A 20001-nucleotide genomic window follows, 5' to 3' on the forward strand; every position below is an offset into this window, starting at 1 on the left:
TCGTTGGCAGGTATTCACCTAAATAGACAGACGATTGAGCGTTTCCGTGAAGCACAAGTACTGTAAAATTAACAGCCACTGTTAACTTGAAATTGTATAAATAAATTGACAGACACCAGGAGCTTCCCGGAATAGTTTAGATAGGAGAAGTCAAACTTCTTCGAAAACAGACGACGCGAATTTTCGCGTGACGGAAAAAATCTATGATTGGATTCGGCTATTTCACCTCAAAGAACACCTCTTGGTAAATAAATATTTACCGAGCGCTCAAGTTGCTCATATCCTGTCCAATTTTCGGATGTATTGTACATTTCGACCTTGCTATTAATGAAGTTCTTGTCTATATTTAGTTTATTGCGTCTGTAACTATGTTAAAATTCTTGTCTTGTCTTACGATGGGTATCGACAGACCTAAGTTAGACTCTTGATTAATGATTGAATTCGTGTTTAGTGCGTCATTCGCTGCATTCGCTGCAACTTCACGGGTAAGGTCAATCCTTATCTGCAGCTTTTGAGACCTTAAATATAGCCATATGAAGTCATCCGTCTTTGCACTGATCTTATCAGAGATTAATTAAACGCGATGAAAGATTGCTTGGCGAGACTTTTACCGGTAATTATAGCCAGGTAGAATTTGGCAGATTAAATGAAACTAATGAATGGCCAATCTTATCGGATTAGGAAAATGTTCCAAGTGGATGAGAAAACCCGCATAATTTGTTTACCTCAAAATTTCCACTATTTATTTTTTCGACTCGATTTTGGACATACTTTATTTGCACTTTTTTATCATATCCGTCATTGATAAGATAACGTAATGAAGTTAGAATGCTGTAGAACCTATCCCCAGGTGCATTTTGTGATGTGTTTTGGAAATGTCTCTCCAAAGGCACGAGGGTGTCTCAGAGGTAAATATCGTTGCAACTGAAAAATTCTAGGGTAATCGCAGTCGTAAAAGTTTTATTACCTCCTATACGCGACCTATAACTTTTACAACCTTTCATAAAGACATCAAGACGACTTTGTTGATAATTTCAAAAAGTCACTTCAATGTCTCCGTGTAATTAATTGATCATCTCTTGAAAAGTCATTAATTACGCTAATTGCTTTTAGGTGTGTAGGAAAAACGGCCATTTTTCCAATTTAGACTTTCTATTCTATGCCTTGATAAGGCTTACACCTTCAACGACTCGCCCTTATCGCTTTGAAATAAATCTAATGCATGAATTATAAACTCGTCATATCGGGCACCACGGGGCCCAAGACTTTTTCCATTACCTAGTCCTGATAGGAGCTCATGATCGATGCATCCGAGATTTTCTTAATTGAACCGTTTCTGTGGACGCTTCAAAAATTACGTTATCGGATAATAATATGTAAATCCTGACCCAGAAAAAGTCAGTTTACTTTTTAAGTCATTAAAGGTGGTACTTTCACTGATCGGGTCGGCCTGTCGTCACTCTTATCACCGTCGAATCTCGTTGGCAGATTTCGCTCCCTTGAACTTGAGCGAGTCGGCGATCAAACGCATCATCCTATTAGATGGTGTGCGTTAATTGACGCGAATTGGTGACTTGGTGGTCCTCCATGTGCGAATTTAGTCCGCGGTCCGCTCGAAAATCGCGCTCCCGATGAGGTGTACACGCACCGGAGAGGGGATCCAAGTGTGGTGTGCTGGTTGTACGGTTTTCCAGCAGCAGTGCGCGTCTATATTCGTGCTGGACAATCCGTTTTTGACTTTACGATTGGAGTTACGGTCCGTTTTGGTGTTGTTTTGTGTTGTTTGGATGCTGTGGACGCTCGCCGGTGAGTGTAATTTTAGATCGCAGTGCGGATCCAAGATGGTATAGATGCGATTCATCAATGTCAATCGTCGAGCGTGTTATTAATGTTGATAATTATTTATGTTTATTGCTCAATTAGGGACGGCTCTCGAATTCTTTGCGCGAACTAGAACTAGGACTGGAAAAATTAAGTTGGACGTTGCACTCTTTACCGGTGCTTGGTATTCAGATTAGGTAATGGTGTGGCTGACACCGTGGACAATGACAGGTGACGTCCCAATTCTCCCTAAACATACGATTGCGTGTGGTACTGAAGATAACGGACTGTCTCCAACAACGAGATTAGGAATTGGGCAATCGATTGTGCGGCAGCAATTACAAACTGTGTTTGTTGGTTTTGGACCGGCGGCACGGAAGTCGGGCTAAATTTACGCCGGAAAGTTGGAATGTTTGGGGTTTTGTCTTTCAACCCTTCGGTTACCTCGAGACTCCATACCTGCGCCAGCCGAAATTTTTGATTAGTCATTTTGTGCGGCTTTTGCCAAGAATGCGCCATAATTTATTGTGTTTTCGGCCGACTTTCAAATTTGCTACAATGTTAACCAACGCCTTACAAACAGTTTTTAATTATCGTCGTTGTGCTATCATCGTTTCTATTATTTCCAGCCGACAAGTGCCGTCACGGAATAATTAAGAGCCACCGTTTTTTTCAGACACACCTGGCTTTGAAATTTAATTTACTTTATTTATTGGCTATTTTAAATTAATGCTTCACCGGTCGTTTCATGTCCAAGAGTTAATATGTTGCTTTGGAATTAATTGCTTGCCATGGCGTCGTTGTTGTTCAATTTGCTTCAATAAACAAAACGTGATTAGTGTTTGGCAAATTCGAAACCATGTTGTTCTCTAATGACCTGTGCCACAGAAACACTTTCACCTTTTCGTTTTTGGTTTGGCTTCGATCTTCTGATGAAGAGTAATTACCGGGGTTCAGTTTCCCAGATTCGGCAATCGTGATCTCCGCACCTATTCACCTCACCTGGCAATGACATCAGACTCCGGTCAAGATATCTAGTAGAAAGCTGATTTGCTGTTTGATCCATCCCATTAAATTGTCAAAAATAATGGTAATTATTGTTATTAAAGAGTTTTTATGCGCTTGTGGGAAAGCATGTTAAAAATAATCCTATTTACGATTCACCCAAAAAGAGTACAGAAAAAGAAATGACTAACGTTTGTGAGTAATTGTCCGTCTGGTGTTGGCTATTGCGCAACTCCTCCTGCACACAACAAGAAAAAATCCCAATTTTTCGATCGATTATACAAGTGCGGTATTTTCGAAATGGGTCTATGGCATGTTTGCGTCTGCAACACGTTCAAGATCGTCCAAACAAAACGATAAAAAACTCCCGGCTCTTCCCATTTCAACGGAAGCATTTCTCAATCCTTTTGGGCACTTGCTCTAAACAAACATCGGCTTAATTATTGCCGCTCAATTCCCTACCAAAATTGGAACTTTTCTACAATTCAATTCGGCCCTATCAGCTTGCACAAGCCGTTCCCGTCGACCGGTTCTCCGGCAATGCATCGTTGCACTTTGATGAAATTCAACTCAGATTCGTTCGGGTGCATTACATAATCAGCAGGACACTCGCGGGACTGTGGCGTCAAAACGGCCACCATCTGCTAATTGAATAAAGTACGGCGGTAATTAGTGCCGTCAGTACGGCCAAGTCGTGCAAAAACGGACGGGCGCTACTTCTAATGGCGCAAATCTCACCTATGCGCGTTAGAAGTGGTACGTCGGTCTAATGAGCACATCGTTGGTGGCATAAATCAAGACTGGTTTAATTGGAAACAGCTTCTGACTCGGTAAACAACACGTTATTAATAAGCTATAAAAATCGCGGCCGATTTTTGTTGTTTTTTGATGTGTTTTATAGCGCTCGTTTAATAAAACATATGTTCTCCGGTGGACTGGCATATGAATCATGGTTTACGCCGCTCGATTTTCCTCCCATCGGGAATTTTTTCGAAGATGTTGCCCAACCGGAAATCGGGCAGGAAAAATGATTAGAAAGTTTGATTGTCGCGACGGAATCGAATTTTAACGGTTTTTACGAGTCTCCCTTCGGTGCGCACAGTTTGACGTAAAAATCGTGAAAGTTTTCGGAATTCCGAATATGGCAAAATTCTTGCCGTGCCATTTAAATGCTCGAATGGAAGTATCACATGCTTGCGCTTAAGTGTCTCTATTTTCATATACTTTTTCTTCTTCCTGCCTTTTCCGATTATTTTTGCTGCAGTGAAAGCAAAACATTCCAAATGCGATTTCTCGCAAAAAAATTGGATCGAAATGCGGCATTTCCTACATTGTTTCAGACGGCATAGCGCAGCGGTAGAAGGCATAATGATGCGGTTTCACCACCAAACGCGCTGATTAATTACCCCGAGTTTCGAGGAAAAGTTTCGCAAAAATTTTCGTGTGTAACAACAAGCTACATCAATTCTGCTGCTGGACGCGCTCCAGACAAGTAGGCTGGTGTACGAAATCGGCTGAATGACTCGAAAATTAAGCGAAATATATTGTTATAATTTTTCAACAAAAATCATGCATGTTCGGGTCTAGACTCGAGCGTTGCCAAAATCGTGGGCGCAGAATCCAGGTCCGTGCCATGTAGGTTAATTCTTTTTTATTTTTGTGTTGACAGATCGCGATTATCCGTTCGATTATTATGTTTTGGTGTGTTGAACGTGGGCTAAACACGCTTTGCGATTCTTTATTGTCGTTCTGGTCCTTTTCGTGTGTGCATTGAGTCGTTCTTGTGCAAAGTGAAGTAAAGAGTCGTTTTATTGCCGTAATTTAGCCAAGTATTAATAAATCAAATCTCCTGGATCAGCGCCAGTGTCGTAACGTAATTATTATTTATTGGTGAGATATTGAAATATAAAATATATTTTGAAATGAAACACATCGTGTTTAACCAGTGCGTAATTATAAATAAAGCGGTAGTGAGTGCGACAGCGCATTTGCTTTGCGTCAATGAATAGGGCAAAAGTCGGAAAATGAATGAGCGTCCTGTTCCATCTACGGAACGTCCATAATTATTATAGCTTTGGCAATTTGTTCTCGGACAAGTTTGCAAACAGGTATTGATAATGCGTCTATATATAAACCATAAGAAAACCTTGGAATATATGCAAGTCTGGAATCAGCATGCAAATGCAGCTAACTGTTCATTGGTCACAAATCCTGCCACTTTGGATGTTTTCTCTGCTCAAAACTGGTGTACTGTTAGCTTTTGTTTTAAATGCCGACAACGTATTGACTTGAATGGACCGGTGCTCTGAGGAAGAGACGGCACGAGTTGAATTGTGGAGCGATTGTGAGCTACCATTATATTTAAATGTAGATCTGAGACAGCATCGATGGAAAATCGACCATAAATTACCATACACGCACCCACTGATGATTTAACCTTATCGGTGCACATCTGGAATGACCATAATTTATGGAAGCACCACACGCTTACTAATCACCGCGATGACCCGCTTATCCCGACGATTTATCTTCCGACCAGGTAGAAAAACAGGATCAAAGTTAACGTCTTTGATTAACAACCATTTCCTCAATGGACATCATTAATAATCGTTTTTGTTCAGGAAGAACTAATGAAAGTTGATAAATCCGCAAGGTGATTAATGGAGCTGTCGGGTAATCACGGAGGATTTCGATACCTCCCCCTTGCATGATGTTCTCGATATGGCCATACGACCATTATGGACGTCATATTTCCGTTACGTCACTCGACGGATGGGTGACGTACGGGAAGACATGAAAGTTGAATTTTTAGTTGTTTGTAATAAAGTCGGCGGACGGTTTAATGTAAGCTGTCGCTTCCTCAATTTGCCGCTACACAAACACACATGTTTGGTTTTTCTTGGTGAGAAAATCTACTAGTTAGGGAAAGATAAACAATGGGGAAAGTGAAGACTCCAAATTGATCAAGCGGTTGTTCGAATAGAAAGGGAGGAAAAGCCAATTCAGTCCGGGAATCTAGATTGGGCAATTATTGCTATCGCAAATCCACACTAAACCATTGATCATTGAAATTGTTAAAGAAAGTAATAATATTCTCTAGACAAAGATTACACCGGTCGTAAAACCCGAAGAGATAGTCTTGATTAATACGGAAGCCGGCGCGAAATAATCACCGCTGCAAAAGAAAAACCTCAAAGAGCCCTCTTGAGCACGCAGTTCCTACTTAAGACAATTAAGCCGTCTAATCTCCTCGAAGGGTTTCAAGAATCAATTCAATTGATTTTAGTCGTGGCATGTATTATTTATGGCCGTTCCACGTGGCCGTCCATCCGTAAGTCTAGATGGATGCCTCATTCGGATTTCTCTCATTATAATAAATGTTGTATGCTAAGTGATTCTTTATAAACCATTTAAATATGTTAATTCAATACGATGTATCATTACACATTCCGTTCGCATCTGACATCCTCCTGCTCACAATTGTTTATTTACCTACTTGCAGAACAACTGCCACGCGAACATTGAATTATGTCCACTCCTGGATACTTTCCATTACGCGATTTTACCATAAATCAAATAGAAATTGGCAGTAAAAACTTTTCAACCTAATAGGTTTCGACACGAAGCGCGCACTTTCCCAAAAAACCCGACTTTCGCGCAATTTTTCCGCAAACTCGTTCCCAAACGTTCCCGATTTTCCCTCCGTAATGACTCTCGAAAAAGCACCGGACCAGTGTTTATCGGACATAGAAAGTTAATCACATGCAAATAAAGCGCATTAATTTATTTGCCTTTCCGTTAGACCTACTTCGATTTGGTTTCGCGGCTAGTGAGCGCCCCCTTATTTATTATTACGGGAGTCGTAATTAATAGCAAACGGTGGAGTGTCAGGTGTCGGCTCAAAGAATATAATTTATTTGCTCGAACGAAAACGTCGACGATATTTACTGGTAATTGCCGCCTAGACGAAAGGAGAAAGATTTATATCGGCCGGGAGTCCGAAATGTGTCGGGCTCGTCAAAATCGTGCTAATTCTTTCTTTTTCACGAAATTTATGAGTCACGCGTGGGGACCGGCCGGTTTCGGACCGACCGAATTAGTCATGTTGTGTAAATAAATAATTAACTATGGTTTAATGTTAAGCAAACATTAATTTACATTATTTATATAAGAAAGCATCAAACAAGCTCAAGAATCCACGGAAAGCTTTTTATAAATAAATACAACATTTATACACTGCACCACTATAAACAAACGCTTGTAATTTGATAAACACACAAGTTACTCGAGATTGTTACTCGAGCCGCTCGCCGAACGACTTGAGTGGATTATTGCCAATTCGGAGGCGCTCCCGGACCTATCCAAGGCACACGAGGGTCGCCAAATGGGTCACGGGGCCCTCGCTATTTTTTATTAACTTATTAGGTCTCCATAACTCTTGAATTTGGCACACTTTGCAACCTCCCGCTCTCATGCCCGCAGCCCGCCTTGACCTGGTACTAGGGCTGCAGTCCATATGCCATGTGCAAATTTGTCTTCCTCACGTTTGCACACAGCAAAGTGAGTTTCTCGAAACTTCATAAAGACCAAAGAGTATTGAGACTGTCAAACAAATCCTAATAAATTTCCACTTGTCGGCGTGTTTGTCGAAAGTGTTAGAATGACAAATTACACGAAGAACCGCCAGAAATAAACACTCTTGACGTTTAACCAACAGTAGTGACCCCCCTAGTGTTTAAATTTACTTAGAAGCGCCTTTTAAGTGAAGGTAATTCGAGACGGTCCACTCACAAAGGCTTACTTGAAACGGTAAATTTCAGTCAGTGGTTCGAGTGTGTCACACACACATTGACATTCTCTTTACGGCCGTAATAAATAATAACGTTTTCATAAAACGCGGCTTGCTCCTGTTTGATGGTCCGATTTTGCAACGGTTTTAATCTAAAAGGCTAATTAAATACCGTGGCGAAACTTAATAAATCACAACCCCATCATGAATAAATCCTTACGATCGTCGCAGCTTCCTGATCGCTGAGAGGTGACACCCGACATTTTTACCTTAAACACTACTTCATATTTCCAACCTCTTTTATTATTTATAGCCATTGTACACGGCGCGTACATGGCATCGTGTGTGCTAGTCGGTGATGGCAATAAATCAGTCTTTGTTAAGGAGCGGTAACGGTTAAAACGTTATGACGAGGTGTTTAAATTTTTCATAAATCATACTCTCAACGAGATTAGACCCACAAGGTGAGAATTTTCTTTCGGGCAATGCGTCGATGATGTCACTCCAAACTTTCCCCATTGAGTTTTTCCAAATTCGGCATCTGGGCCAGATCGGCAGCCGCATTTCTCAGATAATAACATTGTTATTATGATATTTGCGTTCTAAACCGAGTACAGTTATGCAGGTGTTAATAGTCCGCGAATTTTTACAGATGCGATCATTTAGATCAGCACGGAAGCCGTAACCTACTTGTTCTAACTGGATCCGCGCCGAAAAAATCGCATTTTTGTCAACAAAACACCAAAATGGATAGACGCGCGTTTCTAATCCGATTTTTTATTTACAGGAAACATTCCACAGAGCACAGGAAACGCAAGTTGAGCACAAGTTTCCGGTAAGCGATTAACTCAATTAATTAATTAAGATTTTTATCCGCAGTCTAGGTAGGGCGAATTTCTGCCATAACAAATCGTCCGACCCATTTTCCGTGCATTGCTCTGGAAAATCGACCGAGCGTTCCCTCAGTCGACTTACCTTTATATAATGCCAAAAAAGCGAATTACCCGACGTCCCAGAGGCGAATAATAAATATGTTTTAACAATTTCACAAAACATTCATAAAAACAATTGTTGTTTCGTAAATATATTCGCCAAAACAAAAGAGCAGCTTGGTAATTAAGAAAAATCTGATCTAAAAGTTGGATTTTGATTTATGTTAAAAAAAAACAAGATATTTGAGTTAATTGGCGCAGTCAGTAGGACTGTGGCGTCATTTTTCCCGGTCTTAATCCCCGTGTCAATATTCGGCTGAGTTTTCTTCTGTGCATTCCACTAACGTCGCCGTCGCGACTGTGCATTTACGTCTGCAAAAATCCGATAAATTACGGCGGCCGAGCAGGAAAAAACGACCGGTTGTGGGCAAGAAGCGTGCATTATGCCATCAACCCTTATTCGATCGGCCCGAGACGGGGTGAAGGCTACAGTCAAGGCCGAAACCGGATAGTCATCTCGGTCGGCATTCCATGCGGGAATTTCGTCTTCTCTAAATCAAAGCTCGTGTTTCGACATCACTGGATATAATTATGACATCATTTGAGAGACTCCCGTGGTGACATAACGCCATTTCCCAATCCATATTTCTGGCGTTGTTTTGAGAATCTCGGGACATTTCCTCGAATTGCATCACGCTGCTCCAGATGTTTACAGTTTGATGCAATTGACCTTAACTTTTTAATCGTAATGCGCTCCCGCAACGTCTTATAAACTTTAAGTGTGCATTACCTACGCTTTGATACTGCCAGGCTTTCTGTCGATCAATAATCAAGGTTGCATCTGCTCAATTTCGCCTTGCTTGTTTTCAAACGGAGATTCTTTGCATTTCTAAAGGAATGAGATCATCCTCGACGCTATCAAACGCCCCTTTTTCACAACTAACTAACCATGAAGTATCCCCTTTTTAGCGTCGTACAAAAGCCAATTTCGCGTTTCTTAAGACAGCAATAAAGCAGTGAGATCATCCTCAGCTCTCGTCTTAATGTTCAAAGTTGTGCAAAAGCCACGTTTTGCATTTGCATTTCCAGAGGTGGCTTCATGCAGCAATGAGATCATCCTTTTTGTCTAAATAATTCTTAAATAATCCCCCGTTTGAGGTCGCAGGTTGCGCAAACCCCTCGCATTAGCATGCGATTTTGGCGTGTGTTGTCGTTACTGGATGAAAAAATGTCAAGCTTAATTGGTTAAATTGTCTCGTCGCGAAAGAACACATGTATCAGACACGCTAAATAGCGGCCGGTTATGATTTATCGAGGAGAGGCATATAAATTACCTATCCAATAAATAATCGTCCTTTATGAATTGAGACAACCTCCACGCAGAGCGGCGATTCGAAACGAGAGTGTTGCCGCAATGTCGCCAGGCTGTCTGCAGTTCGCCGGTCGACGTCTGACACAGAAAAAATCCACATCCGAGGTGGGTTTTCGGTCCAAGTGGGTGTCGGTGTCAGAGGTGTAGGTCTTCGAACGCAGCCAATAACTCCACGTCGTGGCGGTTAGAAGCGTGTTCAAGACCAAGAGCCATTGTAATTGCTAATCAGCCGGTGTAAATATTCCGCCTTAATTGCGCACGCGAATGCTCGCCAACAAAATGGACAATAGATAAGCTACCAGCCGAGACAAATACGGATGGCTGGCTGTCGAGGGGACACAAGGATTTTTACAAAGGCCCGATTGTCGGAAGAGCTTTCTTGCTGCTTCTCTATTTTCCCCTTTCGATAATTGCCGGCGATAAGTCGCGTTCGAATGGCCTTAACCAGTTATTTATGCGCGAATAATTTTAATTACGTTTGCGTTTGTAATTTATTCCTGATTATGTTAATTGAGGAATGTTCCCACAACGAGAGATAATAAAGTGGTTCATTGTTACCTACCCACGTTGTTTTATTTCACGAAAACCGTACACACACGAAAAAATATAAATTAACTTTCGTAATAATAAGCAACTCGCAGGTGCGCATTATCGGCAAAAACATATAATAACATTGATATTTACGAAAGTAGTTAATCACAATCTTTGGAATTCAGGAATTCACACTTTGCGGAATGAGATTAATGCTAGAAAGGTGGATAAATGGGATGTGTTTGCAAAATATGCCAACGGTAAGAAGGCCAAACGCAAACACAAAGGATCATTATTCTTCTATGACTTTTATTCCAACACCCACACCTGATTAGCAAAATTTGCCAGAAACCATCATAATTGAAAAGGCAACTATGAGTAATCTCCCATTCTAGTCAACTCGACCACGTTTTAATCTCTTCTGTAATAATAAGAGACGGTCCGTTTTATGAATGAATCTAACCCAAAGCGCGTGTTATCATTGTTATTGTTATAAATTTCTTATCTGGCTTGTTTGACGCAACCGCTCGCTGTCCTTACATAACACTCGCGCGCCACAAAAGCTGGGAAACGCTCTTCTTCCAATCGTGCTCACCATCAGATGTTGCAATAACATTTTGATATTTGTTGTTCTCCGATCACCGTTAAAAGTATCTGTGTCATGACCAGAGCACAAAAGCCCCAAGGCCGCACCAGTGGAGCAATCTCCCGAATTCGACATGTCGTTGCACTTGATTTTGTAGGGCTTGCATGTCTAATCCTCCCACTTGAAAGGCTTCCATCCTCGACCTTTGCCATGCCCGCACATGTGAAAAACGCGAGCAAATGTCGGTTTTTCACACACTTGCTGTGAGAAAAATGCAGCCTTGGTCTTGCACGGGTTTGGGGAACAAAATTCGAGCAAAAGGAAAAATAAATCGGATTTAACGGTTTCTCTGCTTTAATGGCAATTTTCACTGATATTTTATTAATGAGGTTTCTTTTCGTAACAGTTCAGGTTGACACTTTCATTTTGATGCACTAGTTTATCCAGTTTCGTCAAGCCCGTATTTTGACTCGTCTTCGGTGATGTGGAAGAGTGCTGTCATTTATTATCCTATTTCAGTTTTAGGAAAGTGATTAAAGAAAGGTAGTTGACACCCTCTCATTTATCGAATCCAATTACTGAATTGATAATCCAATCTGGTTTTGACAAAGTGCAACGATAAATCAATTTAATGTTTTCAATTAATCGTGATAAGTAATTGCGAATTAAAAAATCACCATTTGAACCAAATTATTGGTGAGTGGGAATCGAAACGACAAAATAAACTATCAAATCCTGAATGGAGATAACTTGTGTGTAAAAACCGTTCCAATCAAGGCAGTCAGTTATCTTGCACGGCCGAGGCGGACTCGCAGATTCGTTTAATTTAGAACGGAATGTGCCATTAAACCTAACTATACTTAGGGTGTATCAAATTTAGAACAATACCTATTCTCGTTGGGTAATTTAATTAATTCTACATTACGTCAACGGTAATGACCCATCGTAACATAAATTAAAATCGCATTATTCCTTGCAGAATCCAGCCAGGATAGCAGCAGCAGCTGCAGCACCTTTGCGACGAGGCCCTAAGAAGCTCCTCATTAAGCGTAACGGAGACAGTTTCGGTTTTACTTTACGTCATTTCATCGTGTATCCTCCGGACTCGATCGCTGTAAGTAGCGAGGTAAAATACACCGACTTTTTGCTATTAAATTACTTCCAGGAGAGCGATGATAGGTATGCCGCGGTTGGGGCTCTCTCGGCCCCTATGGACACCATCTTCGTAAAGAACGTCAAAGATCCAAGCCCGGCTAAACGAGCAGGTTTACAAAAGGGAGATCGTCTAGTGAAAGTCAACGACGTCTTAGTGACCAACAAGAGCTACGCGCAAGTGGTGCAGTTGATACAAAATACGCCTGATTGTCTACAACTGCTCGTCGTACCCAAAGAAGATGACATTCTCCAAAGGGTAAGTGATTCGTGTCTCTTATCGCGTTCTATACATAACCGCCATTAGCTACTTATCTAATCGTTTCCTCGAAGGCAATCATAATTGCGATCGAACAAAACAAATCAATTTGGCCCAAGTTCAGTCAAGATAACAGTGTGCATCATTAGTGCAGTGCTTTTCCTTATGGTCCCTGTTTTTGCAGTATTTCGCGGAGACGGCCTACAACCCCGCAAGCAACCAACTCCCGTCTAGATTCGTGAACGACCACCAAGCAGCGCAACAATTCCTCACTCAGACCATTTCCCAACCTCCCGAGTTCCAAGTGGACGCTCTTTCTTGGAGGTCCTTACAAAGTCCCTACGGTTATGACTACAGGCAGCCGTTGCACGAGCGGTCGCAACGAAGTGCCGAAAATCTCGATTTGAACGATAGACTGACCTACCAGCCCAATGACCCGTTCAGAAGGCAGAGACCCCGGGCACAACCCCAAGTGCCTCCGTATCGAAATATGGGACGTAGGGCTAGCGACGGCTGTGCTTTATCCGACCGTGAGTACTACAGTGACTACTCCGATTTGAACGACATGAAGACCATCCACAAGCCGAGTTATCTGCAAGATAACCAAAACTCCGAAATGCCGGGTCTGAGGTACCCGAATGCGGCCGGGTGTCGCCTCAGTTTGGACGCGGGCAGAAGGGAGTCGTCTTCTTCGTTGACTTCATCGCTGGCCGATGGCAGTAAGGACAGTTTAACTTCGTTCGATTCGACGTCGACTTTGACGGGGCAAGAAACGGACGATTCGGCCAGAATGTCCAGGTTCCGAAAGAGCGTACAACAAAAAGAAGAGTTTTTGAAAATGCCCACGGACACGTCGGTGAAACCGCGCGAGTTCTACAGCAGGCCGAATAAACTGGAAAGGGCGATGTGGCCACCGGCTGAACCCGCGCGGCAAGAATCACCCTCGAAGACCAAGCCGACCCATCAGAACTTCCAGAGGGTCAAAAACGACATCGAGAACGAACGGGATCTGTTACAGAGCAGCGGAGGAGTGCCGCGCAATTTGCCGCAACAGAAAGGTGCTAAATCGCCGAACGATAAACCCTCGATGGCCACCAACGACAGAATGAAGGAGGCCTCGGTTGCTCCCAGTAGTTTAGATAACGTGGAGCAGCTAAATGGATCGTTTACTGCAGAAAATAGCGATATTTCCGACGATAAAAGGTGATAAATGTGATTTTAAACACTTTAATCGTTCTAACTGTGACTTGTAGATTATACCCAACTAGTCTACAAATGGTGCATAAGAGAGCTCGTCAATTCGAAAGCGGCAAACCTGAAAACGACCCGCAAGTCAGCGACCGCACGCTTTATTTCAAATCCGAAATAGCGAGATTCAGCTCGAAGAAAATCGTTCCGAACGTCACCGAAAGAGCGCAAGAATTCGAAACGCGTTCCGAGCCTACGAACCGCGAAACCCCAGCGACCACCATCAGTCCCAAGAGGATCCAGAGAGACTCGCGATCCCTGGACAGCAACGGTAAGTTGGTTCGATTTATAGCCGGTGATATTTATTTTGGTAAAGGGAGCACCGGCAGCAACACCAGCCTCGGCGAAACGATCGCCAAACGACTTTCTGGAAATGTAATGATTTCCACTGGAAGTAAATATATTCACTGTCCACCACCTTCAGAATACGGCAAGCCCACAGGTTAGATATAGGTGTTGGCGCGAGTTTATTAATGATTGCCGTTGCGGGGGCGTGACAATTAAATTCATTGACTTCGAACAAGTGGGATGTTTTATCGCGGAACGTGTGATCGTACAGCGGGCAAAAATCGCATCTCCATATTGCGCAATTAATCTCATCTCTGGCACCATCATCAATTACTGATTTTTCTTCGAGTAATTGCTTCGCCAGTTCGTTCAAATTTAGATGTCACGCCCAACCTCACAACTAATCAGTGCCTGCCTTCGCTAACTGGTCGATATGGAAGAGGAAAACATTTTTACAGTTTCCAGTTTACTAATCGTTAATACGTTTTGTAGCTGTTTGGTTTTATCGCTGCAATAAAACCCTCACTAGAATACACGATTCTATTTGTTTGTCGTATTGTTTCATAACATTCGAATTAACAAAAGATAACACCAGACGATTGCCAAGAATTATGTCACACGTCAAGAAACACAATTTGCGACATTTAAATTTCTCAAACCATTGCGATGTTTGTACACGTTTTTGCTTTTTATTTTTCACTTTCTTCTTGAGTTTTCTTGATTTCCCGGACTGACGTAATGTGTAGAAACTTAACACTAGACTTTCCTTCTCGCGTATCATTTCCTAATCTTGCCGAAACATTTCAGAAGCGTCAGAGAACCAGGCGAACAGAATTTGCGCCCGTTCTAACTCGGCGGAATCGTGGGTGATCGTTGACTCTCCCGAGCCCAGCAAGAGGATAAGCAGACAGGATGCGATCGTCGACGATGGTAACAAATCTAAAGGTATGTCTGACTCAAACCACAATTTGGGTACAGTTTGATTTTCCCACGGATAAACACTTGTCTTGCTCCTCAGACCACCAGGTGGACGATCCGGGCCAAATCCCGTACGCCGACCTGCCTCCTCTTATCCCCGAACCCGTCGAGCACATGCATTTCACTCCTTCCGTTTCCATCACTCCAGCTCCCACAGTTTTAGTTCCTCAGCCTTCGAAGGCCGTTCGGCCCAACCAGCTTGACTTGGAAGGGCCCGTCAGGCCCAGTAGACACCTCAAACCACCGTCTTCGTCAGTTGACACGCCGATGCGTCGTCCCGTTTCACCAGGTAGCGATCACTGCTCGTGGCTGCTAACCTAACTAACGAAGGGGGCTTGAACCCCTTTTTGTGTTTTTAAATCTTCATGGCTCACTTAACTTTACTAACGTCTTGGTGTCAGCATCTGTGTCATTCGATTGTTTGCTGTTTTTAGCGAGTGTTTGTCTCATACTAATCATGCCGTCTGATTTGCAGTCATTGGGGAGGATAACAAAGCAGCTGTGGTTAAAAGGAGGACTAAAAATACTAACCTGGGTAAGTATTTCATGCGTCTGCCCAATAACACCTAATTTTTTGTGGCTTTTGTGTTTGTCGCCGATTTTTGCGCATTACTTGATCGTGTTGTTGTTTATAGCCGACGATGAGAGGACAACCCGCCGCGAGTCGTATTTAAAGGCGACCGAGGGTGGCAGAATGCCGTTCGATAGCGACATGAGCGACAGCGATGTTTCGCCCCAGGTCCTGCGAAGGTGAGTTTTTTGTCGAGACTCGTCCACCCACATCCCCTATTTTCACACACGTACACTCAGCCTTTTGCTTACGGTTCGAGTCTTTGGTGTCGCTGTATAATTGTTAATCTCCTTCTGGCGTTTAGCGCGCACAGACGTTGGCGGCCTCCTTTGTTTCCCGGGGACATTCAACAACTTCGTAAGCTGTTTGAGGACGCTGCTTCCTCTTTAGGGTGAGCTGGAATTTGCTTGCCGGCATTTAACACGACTAACCCCAGTAGACATTGTCTAACGGCTTTGGTGGCGCTCTCGAGCTTGCAGGGGGTGGTAGAATAATTTCACGCGCGAAAGGCGTGCAACTGGTGTTTTACTGATGGTGGTACCAGGTGATGGGGAGGTTTCGGTTGGAAATGACGGTTTGCTGCTTCTGGGTCAGTTGGAAGACTATGCAGTTTCCTCCAGATAACGGAAATAATAACTCTTCGTCTAATGGCACCGGCGTTATAATTAATTATTCACTTAATTGGGTAATGAAAAACCAGTCGTCTCGAGATAATGGATGTACTTGGTGGCTGTGGGCGCTTGACAACGACTCTTCTTCTTCTTCTTCTTTTCTTCTCCTTCTGCTTTCTTCTTCGATTTCGGCCTTGCATCTCGAGTTCATCGGCTGTTAATGCAACGCGACGTGTTCGTATTTCATTAACGCCGAACGTGCTCGAACTTTCCACGCCGTCCATATAAATCCGTTCGAAACGCGTCATGGAATCAAATTCGCAACCGAAGCCCCTCTTCACGAGATGCTCCAGTGGTCAAAAAACGCGTGGAGAAAAGCGAAAGCGATCACATAATGCACATTTTTTGGGCAGAAAGAGCACCGATTACTAACAAAGCAATTTTGAGGCGCGAACCGTGACTAATTATTATTATTATTTTAGCGGCAGCGCGAGCGGAAACAGCAGCAGTAGCGCCTCTTTGGACCGCGAAAAGTCCAACGCAAGTCCGCTGGACAAGGATAAGCACCCTGTGATCAGGGAAGGTCCGCTGCATTGTAAAATCACAGAGATCGATGGAAAAGTAGGACTTTTTATTGAGTGATTTTGCTTTAAATGATTCGTGACTTGTTGCAGCGTTCCGGTGACCGGTCATGGAAGCAAATTTGGGCCGCGCTCAAGGGTCCCAAACTGTTCCTGCACAAAGATAAGCATCACCAGGTGAGTGTTACATGACATGTGGTGTGCTCAGCAAAGCGAATCCCTTCGAGACGGAGAAAGAAGGCGTTTACTTTTGCTTTCTATACCTAAACATGATAATTTCGAACTCTACTTAACTAACCCATTAAGAGTATCGCAACTTTCACTTGTTTTTATGACTGTTGGAAATGAAACAATCGAGGCGAGCATGCGCCCGATCGTGATATTAATTACAAGGGAGAGAAACTCATCCGTGGTAATTGCAAAGTGATAAGTAGTCGTTCTATTGTCTAGGAGCTCGAAACTTGGAATAGCAGATGGGAGATTAAGACGTCCCGCTTTCGAGATATCGAGGTTACTTGGTTAGAGCAGTTGTTTCCCAATCGTGGAGGAAATTTCGGGTGATTTCAATGCGAGGTCCTCGGCTAAATCCGATTAGTATTTTATGTGCGATTTCGTAAATTCCTCGACCAGAAATGGCGAGGTGACGTGCGGCCATCGATATGGCAACTTCCGCCCGTATCGAGCTTTACGAAATTAAAAACGGCTCCGGAACATATGCGCCTCCTCGTCCATCACGGACTTTTACTTGGCGCGTGTCGGTCTCGCCAGTCAGTTGTTGTATTGGAAGCGTCGAAGCTTCTTAATGAGACCTCTCTTCGACCACCTACTCGACGCGTTCATTAAAAGCCGCACTTGAAAATCTCGTTCGACCTGTTATAATTTCGCTATCAGCGGTGGTTATATTTAGCACCATCCCCGATCGAAAGACGCGAGCTTCAGTTGTGCGGGAATGAAAGCGAGATCATGAACGTCCTCACCGAACAGCACCGGAACAAGTCCGGGACGGTCTCCTGCATCCCTCTTCAACTCAACCTGAATTTCTCCACACACGCATTTTTCCCCAGGAAATTGCGCCGATGGGGGTCGACAGGATCCTGGGTAATTAGACCTATTTATGACAGGTGTGCGATTCATTGCCCATTGTTTCGCTATTTTTGGTGGGAATTTTTGTGGCCGAAAATGACACGGATGACGACACTGTGAGGTACACGGAGGCGATTTTCGCGCTATTGTTTCGCGATAGCTAAGGGATTTTTTCACCGTGTGTAAAACGGTTGCGAAAAACGCATTACTAAATCTTGGTGTCTTCAAGGTCTTCATGGTATGGAATGTACGCCGAGAAAAAGAACGATTAAACCAATTTCATGTGACTACTGCTCTTGCATTGCAGATTTACGCTCCGAGTTTTTTATTACAGTTATTTACACGGGTTTATTTGATAAGTACACAAATTTTGACAAAATTAAACAGATCTTTGAACGACCTTATCTTAAATAAATTGATTCTTTATCAATGATGCCAATATTTACATAAAAAATTTTTCGCGTAGAGCCCGATGGGTACTTCCGACGCCGTTGAACATTCACTAGCCAGTGGCGTGGACATGAGGGCCAGCGAAGTTCGCGTAGCTGATGATTACACCAAACGAAAACATGTCTTGAGGGTATCATCAGTGAATCCTTGTCGGTCGGAATTCCTCCTCCAAGCCGAAAACACAGAAGAATTCACTGACTGGTTCAAGGCTTTGCAAGAACAAATGGCCACGAATACCGAGGCCGAAGCGAAATTCGTAAGTATCTCTAATTATTTTCCTTATCAACGATTAGATAATGCATTACGAAAATCGCATTGTGCTGTCATGAACACCAGAAACAGAACATCAAAAACTCTTTTGTGTTGTATCACTGAAGAGGTACGTTTCCGGCAGATAATTACTGCTACACTTTCATTTTTGACTTGAATAATGAATAATTTTGCAATCAGTGTTTCGTATAACCCTCACATTTAATATTAATTACCGCAGGACCCATCGACTGGCAGTAAACAGCAAGCCGTACCACAGACCATCCCAGCGTCCACTTCCATCCTAGTCCAAGGCAACAGCCGCCTCTCCCCTCAGCCCACCAAATGCAAATCCTCCACCTCCCGCAACCGTTCCCCAACCGGTCAATCCCCCGTGAGCAAAAACCGCAAACCGTCTCAAGTGGCCGACCCCTCCACCAGCCCTAAAGTGAAGACATGGCGGGGTCGCGTGGCCCAACAGTTCCGGCGAATGCAAGGTGCAAGTTCGCCGAGTTCCCCGACGGCTCCCGAAGGCTCAACTTTCGGGATTCCCATCGAACAGTGTCTCACATCTTCGACGAATCCCTACGTTCCGAGGTTCGTCGAAGTGTGTACGGACATTGTCGACGCTCACGGATTACAAACAGTGGGGATATACCGAGTGCCGGGAAATAACGCCTCGATTGTAGCGTTGATCGACGAAATCAACAGGAATTACGAAGAAGTGCCTGTGGATGATCCACGATGGAACGACCTACACGTTGTTAGTAGCCTTCTGAAGGCCTTCTTCAGGAAAATCCCCGATTCTTTAGTGACTAGTGCGTTGTATCCGAGTTTCATTAAGGCCGACAAAATCGAGAATCCCGAAGCCAGGATGAAGGAATTGAAGAGGCTGATTAAGAGTTTGCCCCCTCACAATTACCACACGCTTAAACACATCATGTTTCACTTGAAGAAAGTTATGGATAATTCTGAGATTAATAAAATGGAAGCGAAAAATTTAGCGATTGTCTTCGGCCCGAACATTGTCAGGCCCGAGGACGACAATATGGAAACAATGGTCAGTAACATGACCCATCAGTATAAAATCGTGGAAACTCTACTGACAAGCGCCGATTGGTTCTTTTCGGACGACGACACGGACGAAGTGCCTCTTTCCGCCGTTATAACCGAAGCGCAGGACGAGCCAGAACCCCCGAGTAGTCAAGCTCTGTTACTCGAAAATATTAGCAAATATGAAGGTAATTTTTCGATAATTGTCACCCTTTTGGTAATCACTCGGTTGCAGCTTTAAAGGATAAGCAAAAGAATGGCGCATTGCTTTCATCGATCATTTCGGCGGCGCAGCGAAAAGTGAAAAGGAAAACGACCAAAGGTTCAGGTTCCTTAAGCGAAAGCAAAGAAGTCACGTCTCCGAACGGAACCGGAGGCTACTATTCGGACACATTCTCACAATCTGATCTCAAAAATGTAAGAACTGTGCCCAAAATTTACA

At 43.3% G+C, this 20001-nt stretch overlaps 1 protein-coding gene across 11 annotated transcripts in view; it reads left to right on the forward strand.

The window, feature by feature from the left end:
- RhoGAP19D (Rho GTPase activating protein at 19D) overlaps nucleotides 1–20001 on the forward strand; it is a 31746-nt gene that overhangs the window by 9029 nt on the left and 2716 nt on the right. For 2 of the 11 annotated variants that reach the window (XM_008199870.3, XM_015983548.2), the window contains exons 3-18: nucleotides 8403–8450; nucleotides 12016–12150; nucleotides 12202–12447; nucleotides 12632–13650; nucleotides 13701–13966; nucleotides 14012–14137; nucleotides 14791–14928; nucleotides 15002–15250; nucleotides 15437–15496; nucleotides 15597–15711; nucleotides 15837–15923; nucleotides 16626–16764; nucleotides 16818–16901; nucleotides 18274–18513; nucleotides 18748–19747; nucleotides 19795–19976. In XM_008199870.3, the coding sequence (XP_008198092.1) occupies nucleotides 8403–8450; nucleotides 12016–12150; nucleotides 12202–12447; nucleotides 12632–13650; nucleotides 13701–13966; nucleotides 14012–14137; nucleotides 14791–14928; nucleotides 15002–15250; nucleotides 15437–15496; nucleotides 15597–15711; nucleotides 15837–15923; nucleotides 16626–16764; nucleotides 16818–16901; nucleotides 18274–18513; nucleotides 18748–19747; nucleotides 19795–19976 (4134 nt within the window). Of the gene's footprint in view, nucleotides 1–823; nucleotides 909–1652; nucleotides 1807–8402; nucleotides 8451–11799; nucleotides 11938–12015; nucleotides 12151–12201; nucleotides 12448–12631; nucleotides 13651–13700; nucleotides 13967–14011; nucleotides 14138–14790; nucleotides 14929–15001; nucleotides 15251–15436; nucleotides 15497–15596; nucleotides 15712–15836; nucleotides 15924–16625; nucleotides 16765–16817; nucleotides 16902–18273; nucleotides 18514–18747; nucleotides 19748–19794; nucleotides 19977–20001 lie in introns of those variants that run through there. The other 9 variants (XM_008199872.3, XM_064354838.1, XM_008199876.3 and 6 more) reach the window with 9 other exon arrangements.

This window comes from Tribolium castaneum, chromosome 2 (assembly GCF_031307605.1).
Source record: "Tribolium castaneum strain GA2 chromosome 2, icTriCast1.1, whole genome shotgun sequence".
Taxonomy (NCBI): Eukaryota; Metazoa; Arthropoda; class Insecta; order Coleoptera; family Tenebrionidae; genus Tribolium; species Tribolium castaneum.